Raw genomic sequence first — 20,645 nt, forward strand, 5'->3', positions numbered from 1 at the left:
GGAAGCACAGGAGGCGGCGGCGGCTCCGCCGTTGTGCAGCCGCTCTGTGCTCCCGCCGCCGCGCCCCGTCTGCCCGAGCGGCGGAAGGAGCCGGTGCCGGGAGCGCGAGTTGCGGCTGCACGCGGGAAACCCCGCAAGCAGGCGCCGCTCTGCAGGGCGGGGGAGCCGCCGCGTCCCTGCCGGCACCCGGGCGCGGGGAAAGCGGCGCCTTCCGGGGGTGGCAAGGCCGCGGCGCGGGCTCCGCTCCCGCTCCGTCCCACGGGAGCCGCGGGGCTCCGGCGGCGCCGCGGAACGGCTCCCCCGGTGCCCGCGGGCGGCAGGTGGGCAGAGCGCCGCGCGGCCCCGCCCCGTGCGCGCGCCCGGCCCGCCCGGCCTGCGTGGCAGCCGCCGGGGCGCGCGCCCGAGCGGCGGCGGGCAGCGCGTGCGCGGGCGGCGAGCGCGCGCGGCGAAGTTGTGTGCGGGACGCGGCGTCGCTCGCTCGTTCGCTGCGGGGCTGCGGCCGCCTGAACCCCCCCGGGACGGGCACCGGCGCTTCTCCGCCGCCTCGCCGGCCGCAGGTGAGCACGACAGGGCCCCGCGGCCGCCGAGGGCCGCGGCCGGGCCGCGCTGTGCTGTGCCGTGCCGGGGGTGTGCCCCCGCGGGCCCCTGCGCCGCGCGGCCCCTCAGGCGGTGCTGCCGCGCTCCGCCCGCGCCCCCCGGGCCGCCCCGGGCCGCGGGTCGAGCGAGGGTGCGAGCGGCCGCGCTGCCGGGGCCGCCGAGGGGCGTGCGGACACCCGGGCGGGCGCGGGGTCCGGGCCGCGGCGCCTCGTGGCCTTCCGGCCTCCCGGAGCTGCCGCCGCCGGCCCCGGGGCCGACACGTGCCGGGAGGGAGCGGGGCCGCGGGGAGCGGGAACGGCACCGCGAACGGCACCGGAACCGGGAGGGCGGGCGGGTCGGCAGCGGCTCCGCTCGGGGAAGTGCAGTCTGGCAGCGTTAAGGTTCGAGCAAAGTTAAAACCAGTATAAAAATACCGATAATCGTGTGGTTTGGTGTCATCGCAGAGTGTTTCAGAGGGAGGGGGTTTTTCTCCATTAAAAGCAGCAGCGCTGCCGAGCACACGCGCCCCAGCAGAGCAGCCCCCGCAGCGGCACCCGGTGCCCGCCCCCCGAGACCCGCTGGGCGCGTTTCCTGCTGTCCGGGCTGGGACCGAGAGCCCCGGGCGGCGCGGGGCCGGGCCCCTCCGGCTGCTGCTCCCTCCCGCTCCCCAGCCCGCGGCTCCCGGAGCGCAGCCGCCCGCTCCAGGGCGCTCCCCCTGTGCCCTCTCCAAAGATCGGAGCTCGGAGGTAACCCCCGCGCTGCAGCGATTCCCGCGTTGCTTTGGGGAGAGCACATGTTAGAGCTGAACTATGGAACACCATTTTTTTTTTTTTTTCCCCAAGATGTCATTCCCTCCGAAGTGTGATTTATGCTTGTTTAGAGTAATGGTGGATTTCTGAGCTCCATCTGTTTGTCTGTCTGTTCGCACACACGGAACATTTCTGCCAAGGGTGATTGCCTGTGGCATTATTGCAGTATAAGTAGTTTGATAGGAAATATTGTAGCAATTAGAAGTCCAGTGATGCAAGTTCCTGACACACTGTGACTGCCTTGCTGTCATTTCTGTGTCTCCTTCAAAAGTTCAGTTTGGTGAATCATTGTAACTGTTTAACTTCTGCAACATTTCTACAGTTTTTAGTTTTGAGACGTCTCTTGACGTTGAGTCAAACTCTTTCCACTGTTGTTTTTTCCCCCTCGACATTCTTTGCAGCAGTCATATTCTTTTAAGCAACAACAGCGAAAAAAAAAGGAACTTATTTTAGATAAGAATGTTGCTGCCCCTGTTTCCTATGGCTCTGTGCCTCCGAGACCTGAAAAAATGGGGGCTGGGACGAACTTTTATTCTGGTGGAAAAAGAGCATCCTCTGGGAATGGAGGTTTGTAGATGGGGTGTGAGTGGCTGCTGTCACCCCAAGGGGACTTGTCACAACAGAATCAACCTTGTGAGTTTTTAGCATGTAAAACACTTGTGCTTGATCATTTCCCTTCTTCCTCTGGAATTCTGTTACTTCACAAGTACATATTTTACAAGAGAGGACAGACATGTCATTTGCATATGAGTTTTAATAGACCTTTTCAGATTCTTCAGTATTCCCTCTGCTGGGAGAAAGGCAGGTGAAGATGGATAACTGGGATTCCAGGAACTTGGATTCCAGGCCCACACTGGGAAACATTTATTTTTTTTAATAGCACTTGGCCTTCTGTGATCCTACCCGAAAAGTTTTATGTCAATGTATCCTGCTTAAATGTACATTGAAAATATTGAGCCTACACTGGCCTTTCTCATTTCTTGTAATAATTGAAGCTGTACTAGAGAAACCAGTGGGAGATTCTGGTATTTATCTTCAGTGTGCTTTTGGGCTTTATTCAGACCTACCTGTTGGCCTGAAGGCCTCTTTCGATGGATTTAGACAGTTTTTTGCGTGCTGAATGGTTTATTAATGCTTGTTTACCCAGGGTAAAACAAGTGTTATTTTTTGCATAGGGATAGGAGCCAGAAATACCTGTGTGGGCTTTTCTGCCACTCTGCCCCTGCTTGCTTAGCTGTACAATGGAGGGAGTTGCCAACGAGCCCACCTCGTGCGCACCTTCAGAACACGCTTTCCACATGGGTAGAAGACAAATTAGTGGATGTACTTTAACACCTTTTCCTATTTTATGTGGTACCCAACATATTTAACCTCAGTGCTGTGAAAAATGTGTGTACAATGAACGACATGGCAGTATGGGCTGGACTGTATGTGCTGGAGCTGCCACTGAGTGGGGCAGAGGGAGGAATCAAATGTGTTCACCCTGAATTTAAAGCAAGAAAACTGACCGTGTGTTGCTAGAGGAGCAGAGGAGCCACTAGAGGAGCATTTCAGAAACAGTCGTGAAAGTGGGCGCCAGTGTGAGCTCTGGGGCTTGGCTTTCGCTCTGTCCCACTGAAAGCAGAGCTGGGATGCAGTCCTTACAGGAACCGAGCTTAGTACCCAACGTGTGTTTTAGCTTTGATCATTCTAATTTGCTTTTCATAGATAATGTTGTTTACAGAAGAGATTGTTCATGGTAATCTCCAACAAATGAGGAAAAAATAAATACATGGAACCTCATTTTAGAAGTTGGGCTTCTCTCTACCGTTGAGTGAACATGTTTTAATTGCAACTTCCTCAGGTATTGCTACAATTCAACACTCACCAGCACGGCCAGTGGCCATGATGCTGCGTATGGTCTGAGCACAGAATTATGGTTAAGGAGGTCATGACTGGCCATTCTACCCTGACACACACTGCTGCATTTGTCTTGGAAACTCACTTAACCAGTCTGTTTTACCTTTTATGGGAATTAGGGTGACTAATTCCGTGTACCCCTATGCAGGAGCTTGACTTGGGAAATTATGTGAGATATGTACCTGCTATAAATGAAAGATGCACGAAAAACATTCTTGCAATATTGAAAGCAAACACTAAATATTCATGCAGCTGAAATATAGTTCGCAATTGCCTTGATACGACTCATCACTGGAGACCCGGTGGGTTCAGGCAGCAGAGCGGCGCCGTGGCGCGGGCACGGCCGGGGTGGCACAGGAGGCCCACGCGCGGCTGTGCCCGCTCTGCGCTGCACAAAGTGTCCTTTCCCAGCATAAAACCATGTGGAGGTTGGAGGTTGTCTAGAATGGACAGAATTAACACTTTGTCCTGTTATAGGCAGAGGCCTTGAAAATAGTTCCTTCTAAGTCCTGTTAAGTCCGTGTTTATTATACTCACCCTTCCCTTTGCGAAGCTTTAGTACAAGCACATGCAAATACTCAGCAAGTTCCTTGTGCTTTTCATTGGTACGTCTTTAAGTGCCCTAGAAGATAAGCAGGGTTTATCTGAGCGCTGAGAACAGAATCAGGAAGATTTGATTTGTCCCCGTGTCACGCAAAGTCCCCGGATGGCTGAGCTCGTATCGAACAGATTGGTGCCACCAAACCGCGTGGTTTCCCTTGCGCTCGCTGCTCCCGTGCCAGGGCTGCCCTGCTGAGTATCAGTATAAAACTAAGGAGCCGAAAATGAATGGGTGGGAAGTCTGATTAAATAAGAGGGTTGAGCCACTTTCCTCTTTGTGGCTGCTGAAAGGGCAGTTTGTGTTTTCTGTAGCTTTGTCTTTGCCTTTTCCCATGGGGAACTGCCCCCCCGGGGGCTGCTGAGGGGGCGTTCTAGGGCTCCTCCGCTTCTGGATTCCATGGTTCGCTGTTGAGCTGGGTCTCTGAAGTTAAAAGGAGGAAAGAAAAACTAGTATGCAGGAGATAGAAGAAGAAGAATGTGTTCAAACTGAGAGATAGTGCTGGCCCAGACTGTATTTTTCTTTTTCAAGAAGAAAAACAGAAGCCAAAAAAATTGCATGCAAAATCTAGATTGAAAAAACTGACTTCAAAATCGCAGCATTTGTTTCCAGCAGGTTGAAACTGCTGCATGTGTCTGAACTATACAGAATTCCTGACCGGTTTGGGGGTGATGTGTGTGCTGTTGAGGGCCGGTCGGGAGCTGCGGAACCGTGGGACAGGGAGAGCGGCGGTTCTGGGCGCCGTGTGACAGAGGGGGCGGCTCTGGAGCTGCTAAGCTGAGTTTTGTTTAAAACCAGAAAACCACAGGGAGTTATTTTTAATAGTGGTTCAGATGCAGCAGTCTGTAAAGCCGTCAAGTCTTCCTTATGGGTAGATAGGTGTTCCTCTATCTTGGCTTATTTTTTACGTGCACGTTGGATTGGATCAGGATTAGTTCAAGTTCTAACCTGTGCTAAGTGTGTAAACATCTGGACTCGCTTTAAGCGCCATGTTATACAGACCTGAGAAGCCTCTTGGGTTGGTTTTGAACATTTTAAAATCTTTCCCCAAAAAATATTTTCAAAATTCAATTAAAACAGTGTATTTAGCTTCCAGTGTTTAGTCACCCGATACAGCTTATCATGGGGCATGACACAATAAATTGCAAATAGTTTTACGGTGTCAGTACAATTAAAGAAATTGAATTTCTAAAGTGTTTACTGCAGCCTGGTGCTACTCTGAGTGTCTGCTCCCCGGATTCCGGGCGGCGAACAGCTGTCTGTCACAGATGGGAGAGGAAAAAAGCTTTCCATATAAAACCAGTAGTAATGTAATACAACCTTTTATTCAAATTTGAGTTTCCTGTTACACGTTTAAGTGAACCAAGAGCAGACTCTATCTGTTTCAAACCAAATGGTGTCAGTGAATGAGACTCTAGGAATTTTGTACTCCAAAGTGTTCTTGAAAGCTCCCAAATGCATGTTTAGCAGTCAGAATGTACTGTTTATTACATCTCAAAAAAAGAAAAGAAAAAGACTTGCAGGTAGTGAATGAGTGACCTGTTCCGATCTGCTGGGTTTGGTGAGTGACCTGTTCCGATCTGCTGGGTTGGATGGGTGACCTGTTCCGATCTGCTGGGTTGGATGAGTGACCTGTTCCAATCTGCTGGGTTGGGTGAGTGACCTGTTCCGATCTGCTGGGTTGGGTGAGTGACCTGTTCCGATCTGCTGGGTTGGGTGAGTGACCTGTTCCGATCTGCTGGGTTGGGTGAGTGACCTGTTCCGATCTGCTGGGTTTGGTGAGTGACCTGTTCCGATCTGCTGGGTTGGGTGAGTGACCTGTTCCGATCTGCTGGGTTTGGTGAGTGACCTGTTCCGATCTGCTGGGTTGGGTGAGTGACCTGTTCCAATCTGCTGGGTTGGGTGAGTGACCTGTTCCGATCTGCTGGGTTGGGTGAGTGACCTGTTCCGATCTGCTGGGTTTGGTGAGTGACCTGTTCCGATCTGCTGGGTTTTGGTAGGTGAGGTGGAGTCGGCTGCCCTGCTCTTGTACTGGTTTTTACACAACAAAATTGGGTAGATTAGAAATGGTCAAAGCAGCGTGGAGCAAATCCATATTTTTAATGGAGTCCAAGTGCAGGCGCGAAAGGCCTGATGAGTTTTGTTAGAGCTGGGGGGTCTCTGCCAAGCTCTCAAGATGGCAGAGCTGGAGTCTGTGCACAGAGCGACATGAGCTGAGCTCTGCACTGTGAATGGGATATGCTGCTTTATTGCTCTGTGAGCTAGTACATCATGGCAATTATAAAAGTTATTACAACAGTTACAACATGTCTGATCAAAAAATGCAGAAGGTGGTTAAGATTGTTCTTTTTAAACTAAGAATTTGCTGCTGCTGGCTCAAGGCTTTCCCTTACGCTTGTTTCCTCATTATGTCTCTTTTTTTGTGGACTGTTAACAGGTATCCTGCCATCCCGAGGCACTTTATAAAGATTTGGTGTTTATTTACTTAGAGTAGCTTATGTCTCCAGCTCTGGCCCCAGGCTCTGGCAAGAGCCCACGCTGGTGCCAGGGCCTCCGCCGCCGGGGCAGAGCTCAGGCACCCCCTCATGGACCAGTGCGTTTGCTTTTCAGGAGCGCAGTTTATTTTGACATTTTATCAAAGTATTGAGTGGTGTTGGTTGTAATTTCAGGCAGTTCTCATTCTGAAGCTCTTCTGATGTCTCTGTCGGGAGCTGGTAGGTGTCGTGGTCCGGGCATATTTCAGTTCACCGTATCTTTAAAATGTGGCTGCACCTCTGCGCTGATTTCTCTCAACATAATGTGTAATATGCTTTAAAACAAACAGTGGATGGATTGTTTGTGTAACATCAGTTGGAAATTGCATTGAAATGTTGTTTTTCCAAGCATGGAGATGCCGCTGAGGCTGTTCCAGAAACCCCTTTTGGAAAGGAGCCGTGGAAGAGCTGCCGCCGATGCCGCGTTGCCGCTGGCACAGCCGTGATGGGAGAGCTGGCACGGCCCGGCACAGCCCTTTGGAGAGCTCAGCCCTCGCAAAACCAGCCTCACCGAGGAACGGAGGGTAATAAACCCGCGTGTGGCAGTGCTGGAGAGAAGGGCAGATTCTCCTTCGAGGAGGGGGTGATAACGTCTTGCGCTGCCACAGCTATTTACGAAATGAATGGCTGTCAGCAGCCTGCCTGATGCGTCCCCAGATATGCATTTCAGCATTGCTGGGAGACAGCTGAGGGTCCTTCCTGAGGAGGTCTCAGTGTCTCGTTTCAACACAGCATCCCACCTTTTGCGCCCAAAACATCCTTCGGTGTTTGGTCTGGGTGGGATTCCCCAGGACAGGTTGCGCTGTCCCCTTTGGGGGACACGTTCACCATCCTGCTCCTCCTGTGCTGCATCCACGTGAACCACGGTCGCCTCACCTAGCGCGCCAGCATTCCAGGGATCAAAAACCGAAGTGCCAAGGGCTGTGACCCGCGCCCGCCGGCCTGCTGACGGAGCAGGTGTCGCTCCACGCCCCGCGCAGGGTTTGCAAGTCTTTCATTTTGCAGAGCTCAGTGACAGATACCGTTCTCCAGTTACTTTTGTCGTTGGATCTTTGAGAAGCCCACTTGCTTCGAGGTGGGAAATACCCACCAGCCTGTTGAAAGCTCGTGGTGTGCGTGAAGCAGAGCTGGAAGTCCGTACCGAGGGGGAAGCCGGGCACGGGATAGTTGGGATTATGCTCCGGGGTGCGAGCGGCTCCGGCCGTGCCCGCTCCCCGGGCGCCTGCTGGCTCAAGTACTGCAGGATAACTTTTCTCCGATTTTTCTTCTTTCCTTAGAGCAAACCATCATCTTTTACTTGAGACAGTAACTTTTTCCTTAACCTAGTGATTTTTAAACTGTGGAGCTTGAGATCAGGATCACTGCAGATGGAGCAATATTTGGGGAATGTTGATCTACGGGATGGATCGCAACTTCATAGTACATTCAATATGATTCCTTTCAGGAATTTCAGTTTAAGCCTCACTCCTGTTCTAACCTTGTGGACACTTGTCTATGCCGCCCCGAAAAGGAGTGGCTTTTCTCCTTGTTGGAACGCTTTGTTTCTTGCATAGGAACATTGAATGTCAACACTGTTCTGGAGAATTTGTGGAGGGTTCTGGTTCTTGGGGCATACGTATGTCATTGGAGTGAGGAGATGGAGAGAAAAGTTGTAGATATGCTAAGGTTCCTTTCCTCCAAGAGCAGGGACTCGGGGTAGAACAGGTGTCAACAGACATGGACACAAAAATGCCCTTCTCTTTCATTCATGGAAGTTCTGCTTTGGTTCTTTCATGCTGTCGGTGTTTCATTAGCTGTTCTGTTGAGTTGTGCAAAACGTAAGTCTCAAAACTGTTAAGCTGGAACAAAAAACCCCAAACAGCCTTGAAAAGGTTTTTAAAAATATATGAATGTATTGCAAAGAAGCAAATCAGTCACAACCGTGTGTGTCTGTGCGCTCCCCTTTAATCAGCTGGGAAATCTAAGTGGTGACTTTCAGCTGTCACTATATTAAGAACCAGGGCTGCCTTTTGTGGCAGTCTGTATATACTGAACTCGGTACTATGTAGTAAATATTCTTGCTGTGTTTTCATAATCATTCTACTTAGAGTAAGTGCTTCTTGGGTGGGTATTACAAATCTGTTAATCTTTATGGTATTTATAGGGTAATTTTTAACTCTCTTGAGCTCCTTACTTCCTTGCAGGTCAATTACTCAATTTATAACATAATGTCAGTTGTAAGAACTTTACCATCCAAGGGTAAACAGTCTTTGATATGGTTCTTTACCTGTGTTTGCTCTTAGTTCTTTGTATGTTAAGGTATGCAATAACTTACTCTGTGACTTATCTATTGGGGTTTCTTTTAGTCTCCTTGGTTTGTACTTTAAAGTGACCATGATGAATTATTTTAGCTTTTGTGCTTCATCAGTAATGCAGGGAGAGGGAAAACTTTAAGCAGTTCTGTCTGAAGAAAAGTTCTGTTAACCGAGGTGCAGCTACTTCAGCAAAAATTGCTGCAAACAATGTTTAAATATTTTTGCTTGTGTATTGATAAAGTGATAACTGTGGGTCAAACGCTGCCCCAGCTCTGCGGGGGGACTGGTTTAGTGGGGAGAGCTGTGTGGGGGCGCTCGGGGGGAGGCCGCGCAGCACCTGGGGTGCCGTGTGTGCTTTTAACAGCCTGTTTGCGTGTGATGCTGCAGAGGACGTGAAGTTTCAGATGAATCATTCATCATGAGTCTTATCAGACACGGCTGGGTCACACGTTACCTGTCCTGCTGCTCCTCCGAGGCTGGCGCCAGCTGACTGCCAGCTTGCTCTTTTTTTTGGTGACATAGATGGCACTAACGAGTTTGATAAAAGCAGCTAGATGATGAGGGCAATATAGTTTCCTGTTGGAGACACTCTCTGATTTGTTACGCAGGACCATATTTAAGTTTCTCTATACTCTTAAGTCACCCGGCAGCACTGGTAACCCGGGTACCTTTTGTTCATGCGTCCAACATGTAGCATTAATTCTCTCCAGACTCAGTTGCTGTTGTCCATAGTTTTTCCTTCGTGCTGCTACCGTAGCATGAATTACTGGTGCCCACAAGCACGTGGCTGTCAGGTTTGCTGAGTGCAGTGTATCATCACACAGTATCACAGTATGTTTGGGATTGGAAGGGCCCTGGAAAGCTCATCCAGTGCAATCCCCGCATGGAGCAGGAACACCCAGGTGAGGTTACACAGGAAGGTGTCCAGGCGGGTTGGAATGTCTGCACAGAAGGAGACTCCACAACCTCCCTGGGCAGCCTGGGCCAGGCTCTGCCACCCTCACTGAGAAGAAGTTTCTTCTCAAATTCAAGTGTAGCGGGGTCGGGAGCCGCGGTGGAAGCAGCTCCGCTGCACTCCCTGTTCTAAAGGCTGGTTTGCCCTCTGCGCTGCCTCCCAGCGCTCACGCTGCTGGGCCTCGGGACTCGCCTCTCTTGCCATGGTTTGAGCTGAACTGGTCCATATCTGTCAACCAACTTGTAAATGTTGCAAATTCATTAATAAATATTTTCTATTTATTTAAACACCTTCTTTTTCTTCATGTGTTCCTCTTTTCCACACATTTACTCCTTTAAAACAAGTTGTCCTGCAGCTCTTGGTTGTGGTGTGGGAGCTCTGTTCACTGCCAGGAACATGTGCTACCAAAGGGCTCTGCTGTTTTTATGAACCCTTGCCCACCCGCTCCCTCGGCTCCCCGCGCGCTCACAGCTCCGGGCAGTCCCGCTGGCCGCTCTGTGCTGGGCCGTGTTCGGTTTGTGGTGCTGTCCAGGGGTCGGAGCAGAGCACCGAGTCAGGATGGGGCTGGTTTGTCCCCATCTTTGACTCCAGTCCAACCTGGACATTTCACGCAGCAATTAATGTTATTTCCAAGTAGGTTGCTATATCAATATTCACTTATATTTTTCTCAGTAGCTTTTTCAAGTGGTTTGTTTTACAATAGGTCAATTTGATCCTTTGCTGTCATCACTCTTTAATTTTTATTTTTCTGCTTTGCCATGTTGCTTGCTGCTTCACTTATTTCTAGTGCTGAGTAGTAGTGTTTGATTCACAGGTATTAATAAGATGTCAACATAATTTGCATTGATATTAATAAACCATATTGTAGGTTATTTTGAAATAGTGTAAATATTTGTGTTTCTTTTCTGAAACAAACCTTTGTGTTTGTGCAAGTATCTGATGGCAAGCAGTTGTCTTTGAATGCTGATGAACCAGTCCATTGTAGATATTTTCAGCTGTGTTCTGCATAATTACTCTTAAAAACTGGTAATTCAAGATGGTTGGAAAATTACATTTTACTTAGTTCAGGGATTGCTGAAAGCTAAATTGCATTCTGTGCCTCAGCTGGACTTTTTTGTTTCTCTCTTTTAATTGCGTTAGCACTTTAACCCTAAGTACTTCTCATCATGGCTGTGGCTGATAGGTGGGTATCTGGCGGCAGATAGAACAGATGCTGCATTTTGAAAACATAATGTACAGGCCTTTGCAAACGTCTGTTAATTCTTTGGTTTCGTGCTCTCTGCCAGCAGTGCTGGTTTATTATTGTCTGCAGGACTGTGTAATATGTGCAAATCAGCGGGGAGATGCAGCTCAGTTTTGGGGGAAGGAGCAGGGCAGGGCTGCTCCCCTCGGCAGGATTCTCAGACCTGTGTGCTGAGAACGGCTCAGTCTCTGGTCACCGTTCCGCTGGTGAGCTGGGGGTGGCCCAAAGGCTCCTCGCGATACACAGCACGGAGTTCTCAGACGAGAAACTGGGAGTGGGGCTGTGGAGCTGTTGTCTGGGTAAGGAAAGGCTGTTCCTTCAGCTCCCGCAAGGTTCGAACAGCGCAGTGTCAACCTGACCAGTGGGCTCTGGGGAAGAAATGCTGGGTGGGCAGGATGGGAGACTTTTGTTTGCATGAGTGAGCTTATGGTTTTAAATAATCCGATACTACTGAGTTTATGCTTCAGCATTGAAGCTTTTTAGAATAATAGAAAATTGCTACACAGTGGGCAGAATATAGTGTGAAATGCAATTTGTCTCTTGTGCAGAGCTTGCACATCTAGTTATAATTTCCTTGAAAGGTTAATTCCAAATTTCTCTTCAGAACATTCTGTGCAGGCCTTTCTGTAGGAAAAAAAAAAAAAAAATTGGACTCAATTTAAATAGACAAGTCTTGTGAATCCTGAAAGAATTTGGGCATTTAGCCCAGGAAAGGGAGAGTTCTCTGCAAGAACTTCATTAACCCTGTCTGTCAGCAGAATCAGTAATAAAAGTAGCTATGCAGACTTACAAAGAACAGATCTTTTTTGTTTTCCGCCGTAGCCTGGATCTGCAGGCGCTGGTGAATGAATCGTGTTCTGCAGGGAAACTGTGCCCTGTGGGAAAGGAGCTGCTGCTGTGTGCAGTGCTGTGGGGGCACGGAGATCAACCAAAGAGCTGCGCTGACCTTCGGAAAACTGGTGTTGGTGCTTCCCGATACTCAGGAATGTGTAGGGGAAACCAGTTATTTTATTTGGTATAAGGACACTTCATGGCAATGTATATACAGTCTTACTTAGCATATTTTGAGGAAGAAAAAAATACAAAGATGTTTCTAACGTAGCTATTTTTGCAACTAGAAAAATGTTCAATGTTTTGAGCCGGGGCAGAGTTTGCGCTTGTTCTTGGCAGGCGCGGGCAGGGTGCGGGTCCCGCGGGTCCTGCGGTGTCCGCGTGGGGACCCTGCGGGTCGGGAGCCTGCGGGCCGGGAGCCTGCGGGCCGGGAGCTGCGGGTCGGGAGCCTGCGGGCCGGGAGCCTGCGGGCCGGGAGCTGCGGGTCGGGAGCCTGCGGGTCGGGAGCCTGCGGGCCGGGAGCTGCGGGCCGGGAGCTGCGGGCCGGGAGCTGCGGGTCGGGAGCTGTGGGTCGGGAGCTGCGGGCCGGGAGCCTGCGGGCCGGGAGCCTGCGGGTCGGGAGCCTGCGGGCCGGGAGCCTGCGGGCCGGGAGCCTGCGGGTCGGGAGCCTGCGGGCCGGGAGCCTGCGGGCCGGGAGCTGCGGGTCGGGAGCCTGCGGGTCGGGAGCCTGCAGGTCGGGAGCCTGCGGGCCGGGAGCTGTGGGTCGGGAGCCTGCAGGTCGGGAGCCTGCAGGTCGGGAGCCTGCGGGCCCGGAGCTGCGTCTCACCAGCTGCTTTGAGGCTGCAGCGGGTTCCCATGGGCTGAGTCCATAGGCTGACTGGGCTGCACAGTTCTCAGCGTTATTTCCTCTTCTGGTTGGGAGAGATGGAAACACCTGTTGTTCTGATGTTTTGAACTTCACTGAACATATATCTATATATGTCTATATCTCCCTCCATTCCTTTTCCATGTATTTGAGACAGATATGTTGGCTACTACAGACTGAAATTAATGGCTCTAGAGAGAAACTGCATGAACAAAGCGTTTACAGCAGGTTTTGTGGATTTTGAGCCCATCTGACATGGGTTTGCTCCTTTACCTTGGTCTGCCTTAGCTTTCCTTAAACATCGGAGAAATTACAGCAATACTTCAGGAGTATCTTTGTGAGGTTTGCTTAATGCTCGTCAAGTGCTTGCAAGTGTGGTAATTGAAAGGTATTTAGCAGCACTAAGTGGTGGTGTTTCTAATCACATATGTATATATGTATTTATAGAAGACTTTGTTAGGGTTGAAGCTCTTGTGTTGGTTAAGCTGAGAGCAGCCTGGGCTGAACGGTTCCCCCATGGGGCTTTGGGGCTGTGGCGGCAGAGCTTACCTGAGGTTGGGGTTTGTGTCCTTTGGCAGTGCTGGTTTTGTCTTGCTGGCATAAGATGATCTGTCTGCTCGTGCTCTCGGCTGCTTGCTAAAGGTGTCTTGATAGGAACAGGCTCTGTAAGGAGTTTGCATTCTTAGAGCTGTGTATTAGAAACTTATTTTCGGGATTGGCTTGATTTGGATGTTTTCACCGTAGGTCGGAACAATTAGTCTTCCCTGCTACTTGATTTTTGGCTCTTCTTTTTCACAAGGGCTCTTCAGCTGTTGGTGGAGAGTGGGAACCGTTTGTGTTTCACGTGCAGATCGTCAGCTGGCTGGTAGCACAGCAGGTTTGCTCGTGTGCAGACAGCCGGTTGTTCCCTCGCTGCAGAGGGCGACGGCGCAGCCAGCGTGGTGGTGAAGTTGCCGTTACTGCTGCAGACAGCGCGTTTCGTAGCTCTGTGTGATGGTACTTAGTTCAGTTATGATTTAATGACGTGAAAATGTCTGGCAGTTTCTGTGAACATATACATTATGGATATATTTCCAGCCTATATTTAATCTTTCCTTCATCAGAAATGAATGAATTCTGAGAAGGATAACAGAAATGTTCTTAAATAATTTGACTTCAGGCTTGAAAGCTTTATTGCATTATAAATTAAAAGCTGAGCATGTTGTTGCATGCTTAGTAAGCAATACAGTAAAATTCCAGGTAGATTCAGTATGTGTTTATTTTTAGCAAGTGTTTCGTTAGCGCCGGTAGTGGCCTGAGAGGTCTATCCCCAGCGTTTCAGAGCTTGTAGAAATGAATATCATTAATACTTTTGGAAGGCTCGAAATTGCAACTTGAAGAATATAAATTAAGGTATGCTGGCTTCTTACTTTATCTGAACATACTAGTTGGGGAAAAATGCAACCTGCTGCTGCTGTGCTGTATTTACAGTGTTATCTCTCTTCAGAGGAACTATTGTCATTTTAAATGCTGCTGGCTGCTGTCCATCCTGGATTTCGGATGTGACTGTGCATTTTATATTTATCTACATCTTACGCAAACATTATATGTAACTATTTACATGTGGTGTTGCACTAGGAAATTCCGCTCTGTGAAGTAAGAGGTAGGACTAGTCCATTTAGGCTGGTGGAAGGGAACATTTATCTTATCACATTGATTACTTAGTCATAAGTATAAATCACCAAGGACTCTTGGCACTGCTCCTGGGACTGCTGAACAGCAGCATGTGAACCCATCCAGTATCATGGGTGGATCGAGCTCTGTAGCATCCAAAGTGTATTCAGAAGACCTTTACAAACAGTTATGTGGTTTGATTTGGGACCAGGTTCGAGGGAGCTGATATTACAATGTAGGGAAACAAACAAGCCCGAACAACCAAGAAACGAACCTGTGGCGGAAGTGAGCTGACGACGCTCCTGGCTGGTCCTGAGAACTGATGAAGGTAATGGGCGTGTGAAATGTTCTATCGAATAATGGTATGAACTCAAGTAGCATCCTCAGGGTTAGCAATACAGCGGAGGAGGCGAGAGCACCGTGTCTGACCCTGCCGGTACCGAGCTGCTCCGGGGCTGCGGCGCCGGCCGCCCGGCCAGCTCGGACTCGGGCAGGAACCTCCTTCTGGGCCATTTCTTACTGAATTGTGTTCTTGAACTCTGCTCTTGCAGCTTTCTCTCCTGTCTCTTGCATTTCTGTGCCATTCCTCATGTTGTTTCCTTTAACATTCATATTCATATTTTTTCAGTGTTGGCAGGTGTGTATTTCACACTAACATGAGGGGTTTTTGGATGTTAGACTGCTATTTGCTTATGGTGATTTCCAGTCATCATAAGGTGACTGTTGAGAGAGATGAGCAGAGAGGAAAAAAATTGTCAAGCATTTACAGTAAATACTCTCTGCTTTTGGAAACGCTGTCAGAAGTTTAATTGTTGGGTTCAAGTAAGTTTGTCATGTGCCAGACAGAACCAGTCTGCCGTAATGAACGGGTTACGCACTTCACCAGCAAAAAGGGAGAGTGAGAAAGCAAGGGATGCTCAGGATCCCCCGTCACCTTGCACTGCAGAAGGAACGGGGTGGGCTTTTTAACCTAGCCTGTAATTAGGTTTTGCATGGAAGCATATATTACTGTGCTTGCTTTGCCAAAGCTCTTCAGTGTGATGGATGAGATTTAAAGGTTGATCTGACTAAATTGCAATGAGAATACTAACGACAAAGATATTTCTGTTGTGAACTATTCCTACCAGGCATCATAGCTGTGACAGAAATGGTGTAAGATAATGGACAATAAAAGTCACTCAAAAATAATACTCTCCTAGGACTGGGCTGCCTTCCCCACAGCACACACCCCGAACCGGGGCAATAATGTAATCATAAGCCAAGGTCATCATTTAAATATATAGGTAATCTCATATAGTATCCTGACAGATTTATTTTATGAACAAGCAAGAGGAAGAATATTATTGGGCAGCAGAGAGGAAGGCAGCGTCGGTGCTGTGGCCGTGCTGGTTCTGTGCAGCGGTTTGTGTCGCTCCGGCGGTGGCGCTGGCCCGAGCAGCCCCCGGGGAGCGGGGAGCCGGGCTTTACGGGCACTGCAGCGCCTTAGTCACTGCTCATCTCTACTCTTTGTATATGTTAAAAGATGGAAATTTGTGCAGTGGTTTAAGCAACATACTTGGCTGTGTTTAAACAACTCGTGGATTTCTGGAACTCTACAAGACTTGTTTTTTTTTTTGTTTTACACAAAGTATCTACACAGAGCTGCTTGCCTCTCCGTCCCAAGTCCCCATGTAGTGCAAGGATAGGAGAGGGATATAGTAACTGAGTGCAAAAGCACATACATATCTCTTGCATGATATTTGGGGGCATTGGAGCAGGTCAAAGGTACAAAAGGCCCCGTAATGTTTCCAGGAAGGGCACAGCTGCCTCCCCGTCACAGTCAGGAACGCCGAGACTCCTCGAGTGGAGTCGTGTCACTTTTACAGTAGGAAGTGGTGCAAAAGTTGAAAACCTCATAGCCTGTTCTGCAGAATCCTCTTTGTGGCAGTGCCAGGGAAAGCTGGGATTGCTGTGGCTGGTTGTACGTTTATAAAGCTGTTCCCTGTGCAGTCTCGTGCTCTGTGCGGTGCCGCCCCGTGCCGTGTCCCTGCTGGTGGCTTTAGCAGTGGCGCCTCCAGCGCCGTGGGCAGCAGCACAGCTGGACGCGGGCGCGCAGCGGCAGCACAGCTGGACGCGGGCGCACAGCGGCAGCACAGCTGGACGCGGGCGCACAGCGGCAGCACAGCTGGACGCGGGCACACAGCAGCACCACAGCTGGACGCGGGCGCATGGCAACAGCTGGGGCGGCTCAGGAGAAGGTGAGGAGTGTTGGTACAGGAACCAGTTTTAACACTGAGCACTCAAACTGCTGCTTTGCTGTCTACTTTAGAGGCATGTGATCCTGTCACCTTGATTATACATCTGGGAGTGAATAATTTGACCTGTAGTTGGGTTTGAGGCGTGCAGAGACACATGGCGATACCGATTAGACTGGTCCCAGCTGTTTCACTGAGCCGGTTTAGAGAGGAGCTGCACCCGGGGCAGTCGGGTGTGGGAGACTGAACACCAAGATGCGATGAGGTTCTCTTCCTTAATGAGCGTCTCGTAATTAATGACCTTGGCCTTTGCTAGCAAGTGCCCTGGGCTGTTCTGCTCTGAGCATCCCACCGGTCAGGTATCTGCAAGGTACCACGGCCTTCCATGGGGATTCGTGTCCTGCTTTGCTTTCCACTGATCCAGGCTGGGATGGATGCATGGGATGGGGTGTAAGGACACTTAGGTACCCAAAGAGGAATCGCAGCCTCGGATGTGATGTGGGACGTGGCTGCATATGAGGGTTTTTATTTCCCCTTGCTTTGTAAAACCTCCAGGTTACCTGTGGACACTGCCACTGTATGCGGTAATAACTGTCCTGCAGAAGGGTACAGTAAGTGGCAGGATGCATAAAGACTATGAATGTTATGTAGTTCAGGCTTTTACTGCCATGTGGTGAACACGCACAACGTGCCGTGTGTAGAAACAGCTTCTCTGAGCACTGAGGCACCTCCATCCTGCCCCATACAGCCTGGTGAGGTGGGAGGTTGTAACTCATTCAAGTCACTTTGAAAAGACTGTTCCTTTCCAAAAGAGTGAAGATATGGCTTTTGGTATGCTGGATCTCCTTCAAATGCTTATGTTAATTGCAAGTGAGAGTTTCATGGTAATTTTTGGATTCCATAAGATAACTTAATGCACAGATTATTTAGCCTGAATGGAGGGATGGATTAAGGGAAAACTAAACAGATTTGAACATTTCTTATGTGTTATGGTTTTCTTCAGTAGTCTAGAACGACTCCCATCTGAGGTGTTGCAGCCAATGTCCCCCCTAACTTCGGGATCACTGAAATGTAGCTCACGGCTCGGTCACGGCCCAGCAGAGGGCACCTGGAGCGGGGGGGCGGCTCCCTGCTTCTAAGTAGTTGTACTGGACACAGTCATGTGCTCTGCTCAGCCTTTTCGTGTTTAAAAATGCAATTGTGTTGCAGTTAGACTTTTCTAAAGAGAACTTTGTGGAATTACAGTCCGTGTGGTCTGTGCACCGTTCCTGATGTAATGAAGTGCCGTTGCGTTGCCGGCTGCTCTCTGAGGGCCCTGGGTGACGGCCCTTCGCGGGGATCCCCGTCCCACCTATCCCAGAATAGCTGGGCTGGCAGCTCGGGGCAGGACACGCTGTCCCGCAGGTGTCAGCGGCTCCGAGCTGCTGTCATGTGAGCCGTCCGTATCTCTTTTCAAAGCTGATATTTGGTTCTTACTTCTTCCCTCGCTTCCAGCTGTAGAGCTTTACCCAAACAGTGACCAAACCCAAATGTTCTGCCTCATACCTTCCATACCTGCTGGTGGCAGCTCGTCTGGTCTGAGCTGTTAATTGCCTTCCCCTTGTCTAATCCCTCGTGGTAACTAATTGTACCTTGACTTTCCTTATGGTAGCTGGGAATTATGGTTCTGTTAGGAATGGCCCAGATTTGCATATGATGGGATGACTCAGAGTCTCATATTGAGAAATAGCTCCGTGTTCTCTCTTTGAGCTCCCGTCCTTTCCGAAGGCCAGACGCGCTGGGTAGGATGTTTGATCGGTGTTAGACTGTGACGCTGCCTGGACGTGCCTCTGCTCGGGAGGCTGTTGCTGTGAGGTTTCTGGGTTCCCGTGGAGGTGAGGGTGAGCAGCAGGCGGCAGCCGCTGCTGTGCTTGTGCACTCAGAAGGGAAAGAAAGAGTGTTACACTCTCCCTTCAAGCAAACAGCCTTTCTTCAAATCATGAGTAATAACATAGTTAAGATCTGGCAGTGTAATGTAAGGTAGAAATTTCATAGGACAGTGTAATGTTGATATTAAGGACATATTTTTATTCTTAAAGTATTCAGCTGGTTACTAATAAACCTACAGATGCCTGATACTGAAGGAATCTTAAAATCAAACGTCTTCATACTAATTAACAGTGGTTATCCTCCCCCCGGAGCGCTGGAGCGCCCGCTCAGAGCAGCCCACGGCTCAGCCTGGTTGTGCACAGCAGCTCTCCCAACTCCTTCTAGTGAGTGTTCGTTAGAGTGAAAGTTCACTTGCTTAAGAAACGAGCTTTTTCTCTGCTTTCTCCCCGATACTGTATGTGCACATTTTGATGCCAAAGGCTTATTTATTTCACTTACAACTGTTAAAAGAACCAAGTGCAGTTTGCTACAGAAATTCTTCTGCATCATATTTTCTCCTCCACTCCCCCAAATATTTAAAATACCTTTGTATTTTAAATTAAGAGTTAGTCATTGCCCAAGTGCCAGGCGTGCACTATTAATACACTAATGAGGTCAGGTTGTGCTCTTTCGCTGAGTGAATACTTGCCAAAACTCTTGAAACAAGTTTCTGCAAATGCTTGTGTTGGCCACTAAATCTTCCCTTGTCACCGCTGGGCTCCTGGTAGCGGCGAAGGGCAGCAACAGCGCGACTCTAAATGGCACGTTACCTCGAGTGTCTGTGGGTAACGAATAGCCGGCTATGAAGAACATTATTAAAGAAGCCCCCCAAGCCTGCCTGCAGCCCTTTGTGGGGAAGGGCCGTTAGTGTGTCTAGTGTGTTCTGGCCGTGCTGCGAGTGTATTTGAGGACTGGCCAGAGCCTGAGCCCAGGACGGCCCTGGGATCCGCTCCCGGGTGTCCCTGCACAGCAAAAGCTTGGCTTTATGGTACTAATCTTATCATAAAACTGATCTTATCATACTGTGAAATAATTTCATTCAAGGTAGACCCAAGATGTGACGTTTTATGTGGCAAGTGCTGGATTTCCCAGCTCTTCACCAGCTGTGCTACCAGCATAAATGAAGGTTAAATTGTTATTGTTGTTGTGACTCAGAATTTCACAAACAAGATCTTTGCACTTAAAAAAGGGAGGGGAGACTGCATTGGTCTCTCTTGGGCAAAGGGTAATTTTAGAATGAAAATCAAGGATCATTGCAAACAGTGATGGTGAATTTATTTTTGTCTCCTTACAGTAAGCTCTGTACATGGTAACTTCTGCTAGATCTTTTCTCCAATGCTGCATCCTTTTAACTTCTGTCACTTTTGGAGGAAATTCTGCTGGAAAATTTGCTGAGTAATTGCTGCAGGCGCAACTGGAACAAATTCATTCATGGACTTTCCCTCGTTTGTTCCTAGAGTAACACTTCCATCCTGCTGAACCTAATGCAGTTTGTAGCTGCTGAAAACTGCATGAAAACTTGGAATGGGGCGGGGAAGAAAGAATGTGGGTGAAGCTACACTTCTAGGTTGTCTCTTTCCAACAAAAGCTGTAACGGTCTGGTGGGACTCCTTGTCATTTTTATTTTACAAATGGAAACGTGCTAACCTTTCTGGAATTGTGCACTGAGTGTCTGATCCCATTGGGGTGCTCTGGGTTCAGTGGTTCTGGGGCAGGCAGCGTTAGATGCTGTTCCAGTACACGAGTTTCTTGCTTTCAGCACTGTACGAACGGTGACGAGACTTCTCTGTCCCCTCTTTGTTTCCCGTGCAGCAGAAGCGTGAGGCAGAGTTTGGTATGATACCATGGAAGGGCAGCACAACCACCCGCATCATCTAGGGGACCAGAACAACCCTCTCTGCAAGCTGCCGGGGCAGGAATACCAGCATGATCCTCAGGTAAGTGCACGTGTCCTTCCGGCGTTCTCCTTCGCTCTTTTCTTCCCTTCCTTTTGTAAAAGTCCGCACATCTCTTGCATTTAGGCTTTTGGGGTTTTGCCTCTTTTGTTACTAGTGCAGTTACGGCAGTTTTAGGGTATATCCAGTTTGGGATTCTGCCAGTCAGCCGGAGTTTCCTGAATCGAGTTTTTTGATAATAAGAAAAAAAGGAAATCCTTTGAATTTTGCTTAAAACAAGTATTTTTAAATCATCTTATAAAAACATTTACTGTGTTGGCTTTCTGTTCTCTTTGATTCTTTGAAGAAAAG

General features: G+C 49.3%; 1 protein-coding gene across 2 annotated transcripts in view; it reads left to right on the forward strand.

Moving 5' to 3' along the window:
* The first annotated feature begins 373 nt into the window (after positions 1-373).
* NEK6 (NIMA related kinase 6) overlaps positions 374-20,645 on the forward strand; it is a 49,901-nt gene continuing 29,629 nt past the window's right edge. Inside the window, exons 1-2 of one of the 2 annotated variants that reach the window (XM_082067945.1) lie at positions 374-557; positions 20,212-20,336. In XM_082067945.1, the coding sequence (XP_081924071.1) occupies positions 20,244-20,336 (93 nt within the window). In that variant the 5' untranslated portion in view covers positions 374-557; positions 20,212-20,243. The remainder of the gene's footprint in view (positions 558-20,211; positions 20,337-20,645) is intronic. The other variant, XM_082067946.1, reaches the window with a different exon arrangement.

This window comes from Streptopelia decaocto, assembly GCF_964273445.1.
Source record: "Streptopelia decaocto genome assembly, chromosome: 17".
Taxonomy (NCBI): domain Eukaryota; kingdom Metazoa; phylum Chordata; class Aves; order Columbiformes; family Columbidae; genus Streptopelia; species Streptopelia decaocto.